At 37.8% G+C, this 13,266-nt stretch overlaps 1 protein-coding gene across 1 annotated transcript; it reads right to left on the reverse strand.

The window, feature by feature from the left end:
• Positions 1 to 1,958: 1,958 nt before the first annotated feature.
• LOC117405514 (oligodendrocyte transcription factor 1-like) lies at positions 1,959 to 3,504 on the reverse strand. The gene has a single exon (XM_034008620.3). It carries the CDS (start codon positions 3,082 to 3,084, stop codon positions 2,467 to 2,469), a length of 618 nt encoding a protein of 205 aa, XP_033864511.2. The 5' UTR covers positions 3,085 to 3,504; the 3' UTR covers positions 1,959 to 2,466.
• Between the last annotated feature and the right edge of the window lie 9,762 nt (positions 3,505 to 13,266).

The following is a 13,266-nucleotide window of genomic DNA, read 5'->3' on the forward strand; positions in this document are numbered from 1 at the left end:
CTTCTTCTTCAGTAACCAAACCTAACTAAATTTCACACATACCAAAAGTACGACAGTATAATTGATGCATAAGTATGTATCTACAAAATACATGTTTACCTGTTACTTTAAGTAATTTATCTAACACATTATGTCCATTTATGCCAACTAACGCTCGCAAAATATAACAAGCATTTATGTAACTTAATTTTTTTTAAAATTTATTTTCACTCCAAATTCGCAAGTATTGTAATGATTACAATTTACACATTGCTATATCCAGTCAATTATTCCGAGTTGTTTGTTTGTTATGCTACAAACATTTTAAAAACCTGTTTGCCACATTTAATACATGAATTACCAGACATACAGTTAAATAGTAAACAATATTCACAACAACTGTTTTCAAGACGAGAGAAAGAAATAAAATAAGTAATATAATGTGCTACTTGTGTTTATAAGTAAGTACATTATGTTAGTTTTTTTTTTCTAAAGAAACGAGTAACGAGTAAATTAATCAATTTGTAACCGTGTACTGGCACATAAGGCTAAAGAAAGTTCCATCACGGCCAGCAGAGAGTAAGCTGGAAGCCAGGGAAAGCTGTGCCTCCCTGAAGACTGTCAGTTTAAAAAACATATATATTATTATTATTTTTCTGCTTACTAACCAAAAAAAACATGCTGAGCTTACTTGCCCGATCTGTCACACGGATGCTCACATAGCTGGAATATAAGGAGCCAGGGACCACTTTTCATGCCGTAATAGGGAACCCTATCCCTGCCAAACTATAAAAAAAAAAAAAAAAAAAAAATGCAATAATGCCATAAGGGGACACCTCACCCTGTCACACACTCACAAAACATGAGGTAATTTTGTGGGTGGATTCAAGCACTGGAGTTGTAGCAAATATCAGTCACACCATGCAGTTCCTTACATGTATTTTCCTGAGCTCTCCAGGAGGGATCTCTTTCACAATCACCTGAGGGGCTTGTATCCCCCCTGCTGGGAGTGCCTGCTGCTGTGTCAATAGGCAGTGATCATTCTCCAGCAGGATGACACTCCAGTGGGCTGCAAGATTCTTCACAGTCAGCACTTTGTCCACCTTCACCTTCTGCCCTCCCAGCTGAGGCTGTATCAGCTAAGCTTCCCAAATAGAAAAAGTTCCCAGGTAAACTGACACTGTAACACTGTAGTTTAGCCGGCTTTGCAGATCTTTTTTTTTTTTTTGTGAAAACCTCTTAATGTGATTGCATGCCTTTATTTTAAAGTGGATGATTTATTAAACATTATTAAAGATTCTATTGGGTGAACATCATAGGTGGAAAATGTACATTTCAATGAATGCAAAATAAAAGGGGATTACTTTTTTAATGAAATGGTTGTGTTTGTAATAATAATACATTTTAAAAAAACATAAATGTATTCTCCTTATATCCCAGTGAACAGAAACAAAGGGGTCATATTCATTTAAATGTGATTGTTATGCTAGTGTCACTTATCTAAAAAAAAAAAAAATAAAGAAATATATATATATATATATATATATATATATATATATATATATTGCCTCTCATTCCATTATTTTGCCTCCTTACATACAGTACCAATAAACATCCTTGAACCAATTTTATACCAGGATAGCTATTCCAGACCTGTGTGTCTGATATAAGGAATTGATTACAGTAATATATCCAAACGTTCACATTGAGACATATATTTGAATAGTCTAAATGTAAATTGTCCCAACTGCCAGTCACCTTTCCTAACCAACAGGCAGCAGTTTTCCATTATAAACCAATTTAACAGAAAGTTTGCCCACTAACATTCTCACCCCAATACCATATTAGTGTTATGATATGATAGTCGGTAAGTTTACAATAGGTGTGAAATGTCATGATTATACAGTACTGGATGAGTCATTTTTTAAACCGGAAAATTAATTGCAACAGATGCTCAGTAAAACATTAGTCTCTGCTGATTTATAATGCAAATTAATTTTATTATAAATCTCACATCTTCTCAGTAAAGACATATCAAATGTTAATCATTGTACAGTATTATGTAGGTATGTCCTCTATGTAAGTGTGTTTATTTTATTTTTTACTTATTGATTAATATTGTTAGACAGATATTTCCACTTTCACTCGAAGAAGAGATGTATATACAAGCCTCAACCAATTGCTTGGAGTATCATTACAAACATGGTCAAATCTCTTCTCACAGCAAGATGTTTTAGAAAGCTGCCACGGATTAGTCTCCAAATACCCTGCATGCACAGCGAAATAAAAAAATCCCTAAATACCCTTTTTACAATTCTCAGAAACTAAAACAATCAATGTTGTAACAATTTTAGAGTACCCCCCCCCCCCCCCCCAAAAAAAAACAACAACCCATAACAGACAGCCAGGAGTGCATCATTTCTTCGCAAATGTCAAAAAGCTGAAAATGTCAAGAAAACTGTCAAAAGCTAAGAGAAGAGCTCATTTTCATTTTGGAAACCTGGGATTGGGGAGAGATTGGATGAAGCGAGGCAGCCTGCACATGGCACAGGGACAGACGGGGCCACCATTCGACCACTGTAGCTGGGAATACTGGTGGTCCTCTGAGGACAGCAGTGGGCACTTGCTAGCCATGATGGTGTCAGAGGTCAGAAGCAGGGATCCCTGCGTTGTGAACAGTGGCCATCCGGCCAGCAAAAGCCTGGGTGCAGGTCCGCTCATCTCTCCAATCAGTCTCTTCATCTCCTGCAGTGAGGAGCTAAGCAGGAGGATGTAGTTCCTGGCCAGGACAAGGGTGGAGATCTTGGAGAGCTTTCTGCCAGGAGAACCATGCTGGTGGGCAGCAGAGTAAGGCACCATCACCTCTCTAAGAGCATCCATAGCAACATTCAGGTCCTGCATCCTCTTCCTCTCACGGTTGTTAATCTTCCTCCTTAGTTCCTGCTGCTCTTCTGGACTGAGTTCTTTGGTGATTTTGGAGTTTCCATGGAGACCAGCCCTATTGCCCAGGTTCTCACTTGGATATGTCACGCTTGGATCCTGTTTGCCACCGATAGAAGAGTTCATCTGTGCATCACCACAGTTTGATTTTATCGAATTGCTCATATTGTAAGTGTCACTTCTCCAATGCTGGTGTGTCACAGTCTAGCAGCTGTCCAAGAAACCTTCTTTCAATTTCACTCCTGCTTCTGAACTTCAGTAGAAAGCCCTTGGATCTTTTGCTCAAATCAGTTGTTTAAGTCAGTATCAACATTTTGGTAGCAATTCATTTCATTTTTTTTTTCTTCTTCTTCCAGGCCTAATTATTTCCTTCTAAATACTTGGAAGAGCTTTTTGACAAAAGTCAAGTTTCACACCATGTTGCATTGCATTACAAAAACTGCTCCTTGTTCATCTATCGTTTGTCCTAGTATTTCTGTAAAAGCTTCCAGTATTGGCTGTGTGAATATCTATCGCCTCAGTGGTCGAATAGTTTTCTGATTACAGTCCTCAGTTGCAGGGGGTGTTTGTTCAAAAACAAGCTGAAAGTATTTAAGCAAGGACGCTTTAGCCAATTAGTAGCGCTGATGCATTAGCTGAGGTGTCCAATTGGCTGTTAGTTTGCTTAAAGAAGCAAGCATTTCTAATATCAGAAGGAAAAATACTACTGGGTTTATTAATACTGTTTTAACTAGAATAAGTTTCACTTTCAACTGTTATTATTAAAACTTGTAATAAACAAGTTAACTAATAAACTAACTAATTGAATTGCTGAAGAGCTCATCAATGACTTATTGGCCATTAATTAAGACTAACATACTCCTAATTTTAATTAGCAAATACTGACAATGTAGTTAATTCCATTATTCCTAGGCATGGGTACCACATAACAAATGCGCAGGAGTCTAGTGCTACAGATACATTGGTCTGCAGAGTTCTTTAGAAGGAATTCTTTATTTGTGCTATACCACAGCTATGTTTCTCAACAATCCAATCGCACTTCTCACAAAGGGTTACAGTAATTAGTAAAAACAGGCAATTTGTCCTAATTTAAGGAGGGGGGGGGGGGGGGGGGGGGTGTTCTTGCTAATTTTTTTTAATTGGCCAGATTTCATAAAATAAACAAATGAATGTTTTAAAATGAACCAAATAACTTTTTCAGGTAAATAAGGAGGGCAGCATGAAATGATTTGATTGAATTAGGGTAGAAACTGAAAACAAGCCTTTCCTTTTCCTTTTTTTCATTAAATAAGAAAAGACAGAGGGAAGCAGAAGGCAATGTGTTTATCAGAAATAAGAGAAGAAACTTAAGAGAGAGAGAAAAACACAAGCTTTTCTAAAGTCACTTCCCTGCCAGGAGTCTGTGCCATCCGGCTGGGGTTTTTCAGGCCATGAATAGACAGAAAAGAGGGAGACAGGAAGAGGAGTGGATGAAAGGGCCCCCGGCATGCTGGCAGCTGGAGAAAGAAGGCAGCTCTGAGCCCAGGATGTGTGGCTCAACTTCCAGCTCCTCACTGAAAGAGGCCTGATGGATTAGAGAGACCCAGGGTAATATAAAACAGTGCAGTATCAATAATTGCCTGTTTCTGCTCTGTGCTGCTGCTGAGAGCCAGGGACACCTGCACACAGAAAGAGGAGAGAGAGCACAAAGTCCTGTCCGAGGCAGTTGGGGTGGCAGGCAGAGGGTTATAAATAAATAAATTAAAGATGTAAACAAAAGCTGCATTTCCAGTCCTCTTTATTAGCTTGAAAAACACAAGCAACACTGACATCTCATAGAAAAAAGGCCTTTTGTGGGCCTTGAAACCAAAGCTGCAAGGGACTGGATTGGCTTAACCGGGTCCTTTACCAGAATAACAGGGACTGTTTTTACTCATCTCTCAGACTCACATCACTTCAGTACAATTGACATTGACTTTAACAAGCTGACACAGCATAGCTGTATAGCAGGTTTCTTTAGGCCTGGTTGTTACAGAAACAGGAAAACATGAATGTAAAACCTATTCATGAGTTTTAACTGACTCAATTCAGCTGACAAAAAAGTCAAGGTGCTTATTAGATACTTGACTGATTTCTTTTTTTTTCAGTCATACAGTAACTTTTCTATGAATCACTCTAAATCCAGAAAACAAATCATACACAAGCAAGACAGAGGAGATAATATGTAAAACAAACAAAAAAAAATATGCAGAGGATATGCAGAGGAATCTTTACACATACTTGTACTCTGAGCTGTCACACTAGTACAGGGGAAAAAACTGAAGCGCCTGCCATAATAAAACACATTTCAGGGACTCAAAAAGTGATCAGACAGTGCTATTATACAATGATTTCAATTGTGTTAAGGTCCTAATGTGTAGTTTTACCAACAGAAGTGGGTGAGGCTACAATTAGCAGTGTCCTAGTAGGAGTAATATGCTTTGTACTCTTTATTGCTCAAATTGTCTTACTTGTTAAATACGTTTCTACTCATTACTTGGCACACCCCTAAAAATATTAAAGCAATTTTTTGCTGGACATACAGTATATATTTAAATTACATTTTTAGCCTCACAGCTAAGGATGCCTGAATTCACGTGTGCATTTTTTAAGGAATGATGTACAAGTGTTTTAAAATGGACATAACGTGCAAAATAATCAAAAAGGCAGCTACATTTTGCCAAGATATCACCTATTCAACCCTAAAGTATATCACATTTAACTCGTCAGATATTTTACGATAGTTTATTTTTTATAAAATGTGTTTGATGAATTAAAATAAAATGTGATATCCTTTATAAAACTGTTGTAGATGTTTTTTGGTCTATATTTGCTGGTCTTAAAAATATACTAAATATACTTGCTTGGTCTTATTTGATGTACTGGCTTTTTTAACTAAGGCTAGGGTAAGAGGGGAATCTGTAAAACAGAAACCTTAATTTTGGTAGGGATTGAACCCAAGATCCCTCATCTCATTTCACATGCTTTGCTAAAATTAGCAATCAAGTTAAATGAGCAGCTGTCTGTGACTATTTTAGTTTTCCACAAAATAGGATGACTTAGGGCCCATTTAACTTTCTAGCACGAGGGAAAGAGAAATGTTGAGGAGTTTGACATTAAAGTGCAGAGCAATATTTATTTGTATTCAATAAACATATGCTGCATATACAGTATAAGTTGTTATGGTGTTTAATATTTAAATCCTATTCAATATGTATCTGATACTGTAATATGATGTAAAATATATATATGCCCCTGCTGCTTATGTTACGCAATTAACAGGGAGCTAGGGAAACCATATAAAATGGTCTTTATTGTTAAAAAAATAAATTAATAAATAATGTATGTGAAATTAACAGATGTAATCTTTACCAGGGAGAACAGGTGCAAAACAACAATGTGGTGACTGAACAAACAAACGTAACAGTATGGGAGGGGTTACCTTGTGAGCAAGAATTAACCTTAACCCTCACCATTTTTAACAATCATATTTACAACAGCTATTGGAAACAGATGAGAAGATTACAAGCTGTTAATAAGGTGGAACAAATTGGTGAATGGCTGCTGCTGTCCCCCCCTGCAGTCCTGGGTGACAGTTCTTTGGGAGATGGTACATTTGCTCCAGATCTGTGACTGTGCTGTGGGTAGGAGAGATGTGAAACACTGGCAGTCTGGCATTATTTAACTGTAGACATTGAGCCCTTCATGCTGATTTCCATAATTACCGACCCAGTGTTTCCATACAGCCAGTGTGGGGGATCCCAGTGATGTGCCCCATCAGGCCTGCTTAACAAGGTCAATTTGATACAATAGTTAAAATAACTGCCTTATGGTGTCAGTACATTTTCATGTTGGATTCATTTTCCAGTTTTTATATATATAAAATGTATTTGATACTACTACTACTACTACTACTACTACTACTACTACTAATAATAATAATAATAATAATAATAATAATAATAATAATATTAATAATAATAATAATAATAATAATAATAATAATTAATGAAGTACAGTTATGGCCAAAACTTTTGCATCACCCTATAGAATTAACACATTTTCCTTCCTAAAGTCGAATTAAACCTGCTGAATAATGTTATGTTGACATATTGAATTACATCCCACTTTGTAGTTGTCCGTACACTTCACAAATAACTGACACAAATTGAAAAATGGCACATTGGAAATCTTACATGAAATACTGTACTACTATTATGGCTTCAGGTAAACTTTTCCGGTATAATTTTGTAGTTTTGTTGATTACATGATGTTAAATAAAATATCTAAATGATGTTCATATCGTTTTGGTTTTAAATGATCTCAATCTTAAAATTCTAGGTGATGCAAAACATTTGTCCACAGCTGTAGAATGAAGGACATGTTGATGTCCTGCAAAACATAAATAATGACCATCTGTAACAAGGACTGCATTCTTCCATGGAGTTTGTTCGGGTTTGTTTGCATTTTGATAATAATGTTTTTTTTAAATTGAAGATTTTTTTTTTTTTAATTGTCAGCTCAGCACGGAGAATCCACTATGAATGAAAGGCAATGAATGAATGGCAATGAATAAATGATGATGATTGCATTTGCAGATGATTTATGAACTGTGAAGGGCGCTGAGGGCTCGATGACTGTGGAGGGCACTCAGGTCCTGAGTGAAAGATAAATTTGGCAGGAGGGCTCGTCCGTGGGTGCCCGACGGCTACCTGCATGAGGCCGGCTGGAAATACATGAGCAGTTACATGCATCCCAGTGCTGCAGATAGGAAGTGGCTGTGGCCATCTCCACCCCGAAAAGACGAGGCCGCCAAACCATGAATGAATAATAATAAATAATTAACACGCTCCGCAGTGGCGCCCTGCCATCTATCCCCCAAATATTGAATTTAATGAAAATCAGCAGCTGAGACACGGCCCGTCTCCCAGAGCATGACTGCGCTGGGGGAGAGAGCCCAGCCACTCCAACCTGACCACTCACCCCGCAGAACTAAATACGAACCGCTCAGCACTCAGGTAAGGAAAAAACCTCTACTCATATATTTTAGGGGGAAACCTCAGGGAATCCATGGCTGAGGGCAGCCCTTCCTCCAGGCTCTAAGCGGTCAACTCCCGTTTCGGCCTCCCAGCGCTTGACTGAGCAGCCGAAACAAAAAGAAGTGACATAAAAGAATAACACACAGAGCTTTTATGCTCTTGCTGATGACGTATTGGTTAGGGGCGGATTCTCCTTTGCAGAAAAGCAACCAAGTTTACAAGAATGGGGTTTAAATATCCAGCCCTGGAAAACATGTGTGGAATGTGGGCATATTCTAATTGAATAATTGATTTGTTTAAAAAGAGTAGCCCAGAGTGAGCTTCTTGAGTAGGTTGTGAACAGCTGACAGGATCAGGACCCTTTACTAAGAAGGAAGCCGGTAAAGTAAAATGTTTAGTTTAGTTCAGTTTCACACATGTATATCTGCAAACTGGAATTTAAGATTAGTTTAGAGAAGAGAGTGTTCCTGGTGTGGGGCCTCCCTTTTTATGGGGAGCAGCACTTGGCTAAACTTTGGTTTTTGTAGCTGTGTTTTTGTACAGTGTTTTATGTTTTGTTGAAGAACCAACACTACCATCATTAATTGTAAATAAATAAAACCTGGTCATCTTAGCTGGCTTTTCAACCACAACCCCTGTGTCTGTCTCTAACTCTCTACAAGTGGACTCCCACACCCTTTTACACCATCTAGCCCTCTTTACACTTGCATTTTCATACCGGTATCATTGCAGAACAGTATCGCAACATCTGCTCACACTGGAGTTGTTTCCGGTGTCGTATTGATGTAACTGTATCGATACGAAACCCAGACAAGAGTATGTTTTGTACTGGTACAGTTGTGCTTTGACTCGGAACAGTGAAGTGTGGACAGGTGGATCGGTACGACAACAGAATGGAGGCATGCGCACATGTACACGTACACCAAAGATATTCTATATTACCAAGATTCCCAAACATTTATTCCGTCACAACACCCTGGGCACAAGACAAATAGAGTTTACAAGTTTTTTATATTTTTAAACATCGATAAAAAAAAGCCCAAAGCAGCTCAATCCAACAACGCTCCATTGACTGTCAATAGAAAATCTTCTCCCAAGCTCTCTATATCCCACAACCATTTGCACTTACCGTGATGGAGGTCCCCATAGAGAAACAGTGGAGTTGAGTATCTTGGTGTAATACAGAATATCTGTGATGTAAGTGTATTGATAGAAACCAGTTTAAATGTGAACAGGTATGGAGTTGAAAAGTGAGTTAGGACAGAAAATGTTATCCTATCGGTAGATTCTAAACCAAAACTAATTTTACCAGTATCGTTCCAATACAAGTGTGAACAGAGTATTTCTTCCTATGAAGTCATATTCATTGGCAATGCTGTGGCATTTTCAATAGTGATGAAATGGATCTGTGAAATATTCAAAATGTTGCTGTAGTCAATATTCAATACAATATAGAAATATTTAAAACACTTTACATAAGAACACTTTTTTCTCTCTTAAAGGAAAGCTTTGGTAGCATTTTTTGAAAAATCCAGTATACTGTGAGCCTGGATTTCCTATAGATTTGTAGTCTACCTTAATGACAGAAACAAAAAGAATGCAGACCTGTTAACCAGAGTCCCAACACTGTCTGTGGTCCATTTGCACACCTCCCTACTGAGCATGATGAATCTTCATAAACAGGATAAGCCTTGAAGAATATTCAGAATTGGGCCACAAGTCCAGGGTCTTTCTTGTAAGCTCACCATGGACTGGGCCTGATTCCTTTGTAATGTTTTTTTTTTTTTTTTTTTTGTAAAGGGGTGGAGTAGGGTTGGTAAGGGAAGGTAGAAGATCAAAAAATGATTGATGATGGCCCAAATGAACAGAAATCAGGCAGAGGCGAGAAAGAGGCTTGGTGCTAGCTTTAAAAGACTGGTGTCCTTGTTGCCTGACACTCGGGTCTCTTGCTGGGGCAGGGCTCACACATTGGAGGGAGACAATGGAGCCGGGTGGCCCATCTACATGAACACAACCCTGGATGCCATTGGGGTTGGGTGGGGAGTCTTGTTTAATCCAGCTGGATTAATTCAGTAGAGGAGGGTGGGCTATAGGCTGATGTGCAAATGATTCTCAGGAGTTTGTCAAGACATCTCCAACAAGTGAAGATAAATTGCATAACAAATCTGCCACAGATAAACACAAGAATGGCAATGAATGAAAAGGAAGCAATAATCGTCTACTCATCCATCTTCAGAGGGCTCCTGCCAGACTTGACAGCTTCTCCTCAGCTTCTCCTATCTATCTATCTATCTATCTTTCTATCTATCTATCTATCAATTTATCTATCTGTCTGTCTGTCTGTCTGTCTGTCTGTCTGTCTGTCTGTCTGTCTGTCTGTCCACAGTACTGTCAGAAATGATTAACTCCTTAAGGTACACAAGGAATTGAGCGATTGTTCAAAATGGTTTCTTCTTAAAATACATTTGAGAGTGACTCAAGTATCACGAGGAAACTGACAATTTGAATGACCAGATCCAACCTGTCAATACATTGATTTTCCCCTTGAATTTTAAAGGGTTAAAACACTGGATATTATTACATTTAATTATGTTTAAATAAAAATTAACGAGTCATGTGAAAAGCAGTTAAACAAAATACGCACATACGCACACCACAAGGTGTTTTTTTAATAACTATATATATATATATATATATATATATATATATATATATATATATATATATATATATATATATATATATACTCGTGTTACTTTTCTATTTTTAAATTGTGAATGAGGTAGAGAACATAATGTTAAATCTTATGGAAGATGAAATTAATATGTTGAACCTGAAATTCTAACCCTAAGACTTTCCTCCCTAGAGCATTCCTTTATTCCTTATCTTTTTTGTCTCCAGTGGTGCATCCATCTCTTCCCTTCCAAGTTGTTCTGCATCACACTATATCCTGCCTCTAGAGGTAGAATAATGCTGTGCCAGAGCCCATCCAGGAGGATAGTATCTTAATCATTTCCTTCCTGTTTCACTAAAGTTGTTAATCTTTTTAGCTTCATTAGCTGCCTAATTTTCACCCTGGGGCTAGGCTTCTTGAAGAGCACCATGTACCCGATAGGGGAGCCACTTGTTTGATATCAAAACAACTTCTATTGATTGGAATGTTTGTTTACAAGGATTCCACACTAAAGACTGGGGAAATTGAGAAAAAAAAACAGTAGAGGCATGGTGATACACAGGGAAGAATGGTTACAATTAAATAATCTACCTTGGTAAGGTGTGCACATTTACTATGGGGGCCAAGAAACTGAAAAATCCATATGTTCTAAAAGAAATGCTTTTGCTGCCTATTAACTGAGCTCAGGCCAGCCATGAGGGGTTGGTATTTAAAGTAAAACCATTCCAACAGCACTCCTGTCTAGAATGTCCTACTCCCTTTTAAGAACCATAAACACCAGCTTATTCACGGAGTATATGCAACCCCTTACAGGCACTCAGAAGTTAATCCCTGACCACGTTTACAGTAAGTGCCAGCCTGTAGGCATCAATGTGCTCTGGGAGCATCCAATGGAAAACATGTTCTGGACCAAGACTCTTCAGTTTTGTGTCCTGCTTGAACTATCAGTGCTTGTGTCTTGGTAAGTTGATTATCTTTCAGTGTAATGTTCAATGTGTTTTTATGTCTTATTATTTTGCATTTGTATAACACACATAATTGATATTAAAAGCGGTCAGGTGGGCATCAGTGTTTCTAATGGATATACATGTATGGAGATTGATAGAGTGACATTTAAGCATAGACTGGTGCACCAGCCTAGCCGGTACTTCTAATAAGTTAAAGACCTGTTACCGAACTTTGCAGCTTGTCATTTCATAAATGATGTTCATTGGCACATTAGCCAGAAGTGATGGATAGCAGCGATTTGCACTGGCAAACCATATGGGTCGGGCCCAACTGGTCCACCTCTGCAATCGGATAGCCCCAAAACATGTATGTTATGCCAACAAATTGAATCAGAACTCTGTAGAGACCTTTTATCCTGGTGCCAGGCATATGGGAATATCGAAGCCAGTATGTGACGAGGGGTCAGAGGCTGTTGAACAGGAGAAGAGAGACGGACTGTGAGCAGGGACTAATTACATTTGGTTGTAAATTGAAAGGTGTTGTGATGAAATAGAGCAGGCAGGCAGACTGACTCAACAGCTGGTTGTTGGATCTAGAAGGAAGCTAAAGCTGTTTTTTGGACAGAGTTTTTTCTACTTAAGTGTAAAGGTGCCTTCTAAAGTAAAGGCTCAACCATAATAATAATAATTTAAGGGTAAGTAAATAAATAATTTAAAAAATAAATTGAAAACATGTAGATTCTTTATAAAAACAAATACCTTATTAGAACCATTTAATATCTAATATAAAAAAGGACTCTGGTATTTAGGTCCGCTGAACTCCATTGTTCCATCGTTAACCCTTCATCAATATAGTGACCATAGGGTAACAACTTAGCCAATATCTGGTATGTCAAAGTAGTAAGTAATTTATTTAAAGCTAGGTCTGTTTGATAGCATCTGGCTTAAGGTCATAAGGCCATTGCATAATGGATCCACTTCTTTATTCAAATGTAATGTATTAACTCACCAACATGTACATGTATATTGTAACATGCACACAATTCCCTAATTGCTGTACAAGAGTGACGCATTGATTGATGAAAATTATTTCAAGTTGATCTTTTGTTACGTGCATAGAAAATTGCAAACGATGGAACGGATCCAGGCGACTGGTCATTCAGCTGTAGGTCCCTCAGATAAGTGTCATCATCATATTTGTTGGAAGTTGAAAGAAAGCCTTGCAGAATTGTGAGACTGGATGCAACACAGTTTCATTTAGCAGGACACTGAAATATATTCACACTGAAGGTGATGTAGCACAATAAGGTACTTCTGTTGTCAAGTTCGGTGTGCCACAGCTATTTGCAAATAGAGGCTGCCCTTTTAAAAGCAGTACCCACGGCCCTCTCTTTGCATTGTTTATTTTGTGATGATTGCTCCTGGTTACAAACGAACACAATAATTTAACTAAACTTGTTTGAAGCAAATAAGCTTCCATATGTTTCTCTTTTTATTGCCCCTGTGGGAAGTCTGAGTGATGTTACAGGGCTCAGTGTGGGGTGTTTCAAACATCCAAAAGCTACTGTTCTTCTACAATGGATTTAATAAAATATGTAAAATAAATTATTCCTACTGAGTTCACTACATGATTCATAAAAAATCACTGATAATAATTTATAAATAACTT

The sequence above is a fragment of the Acipenser ruthenus genome, chromosome 9, assembly GCF_902713425.1.
Source record: "Acipenser ruthenus chromosome 9, fAciRut3.2 maternal haplotype, whole genome shotgun sequence".
Taxonomy (NCBI): Eukaryota; Metazoa; Chordata; class Actinopteri; order Acipenseriformes; family Acipenseridae; genus Acipenser; species Acipenser ruthenus.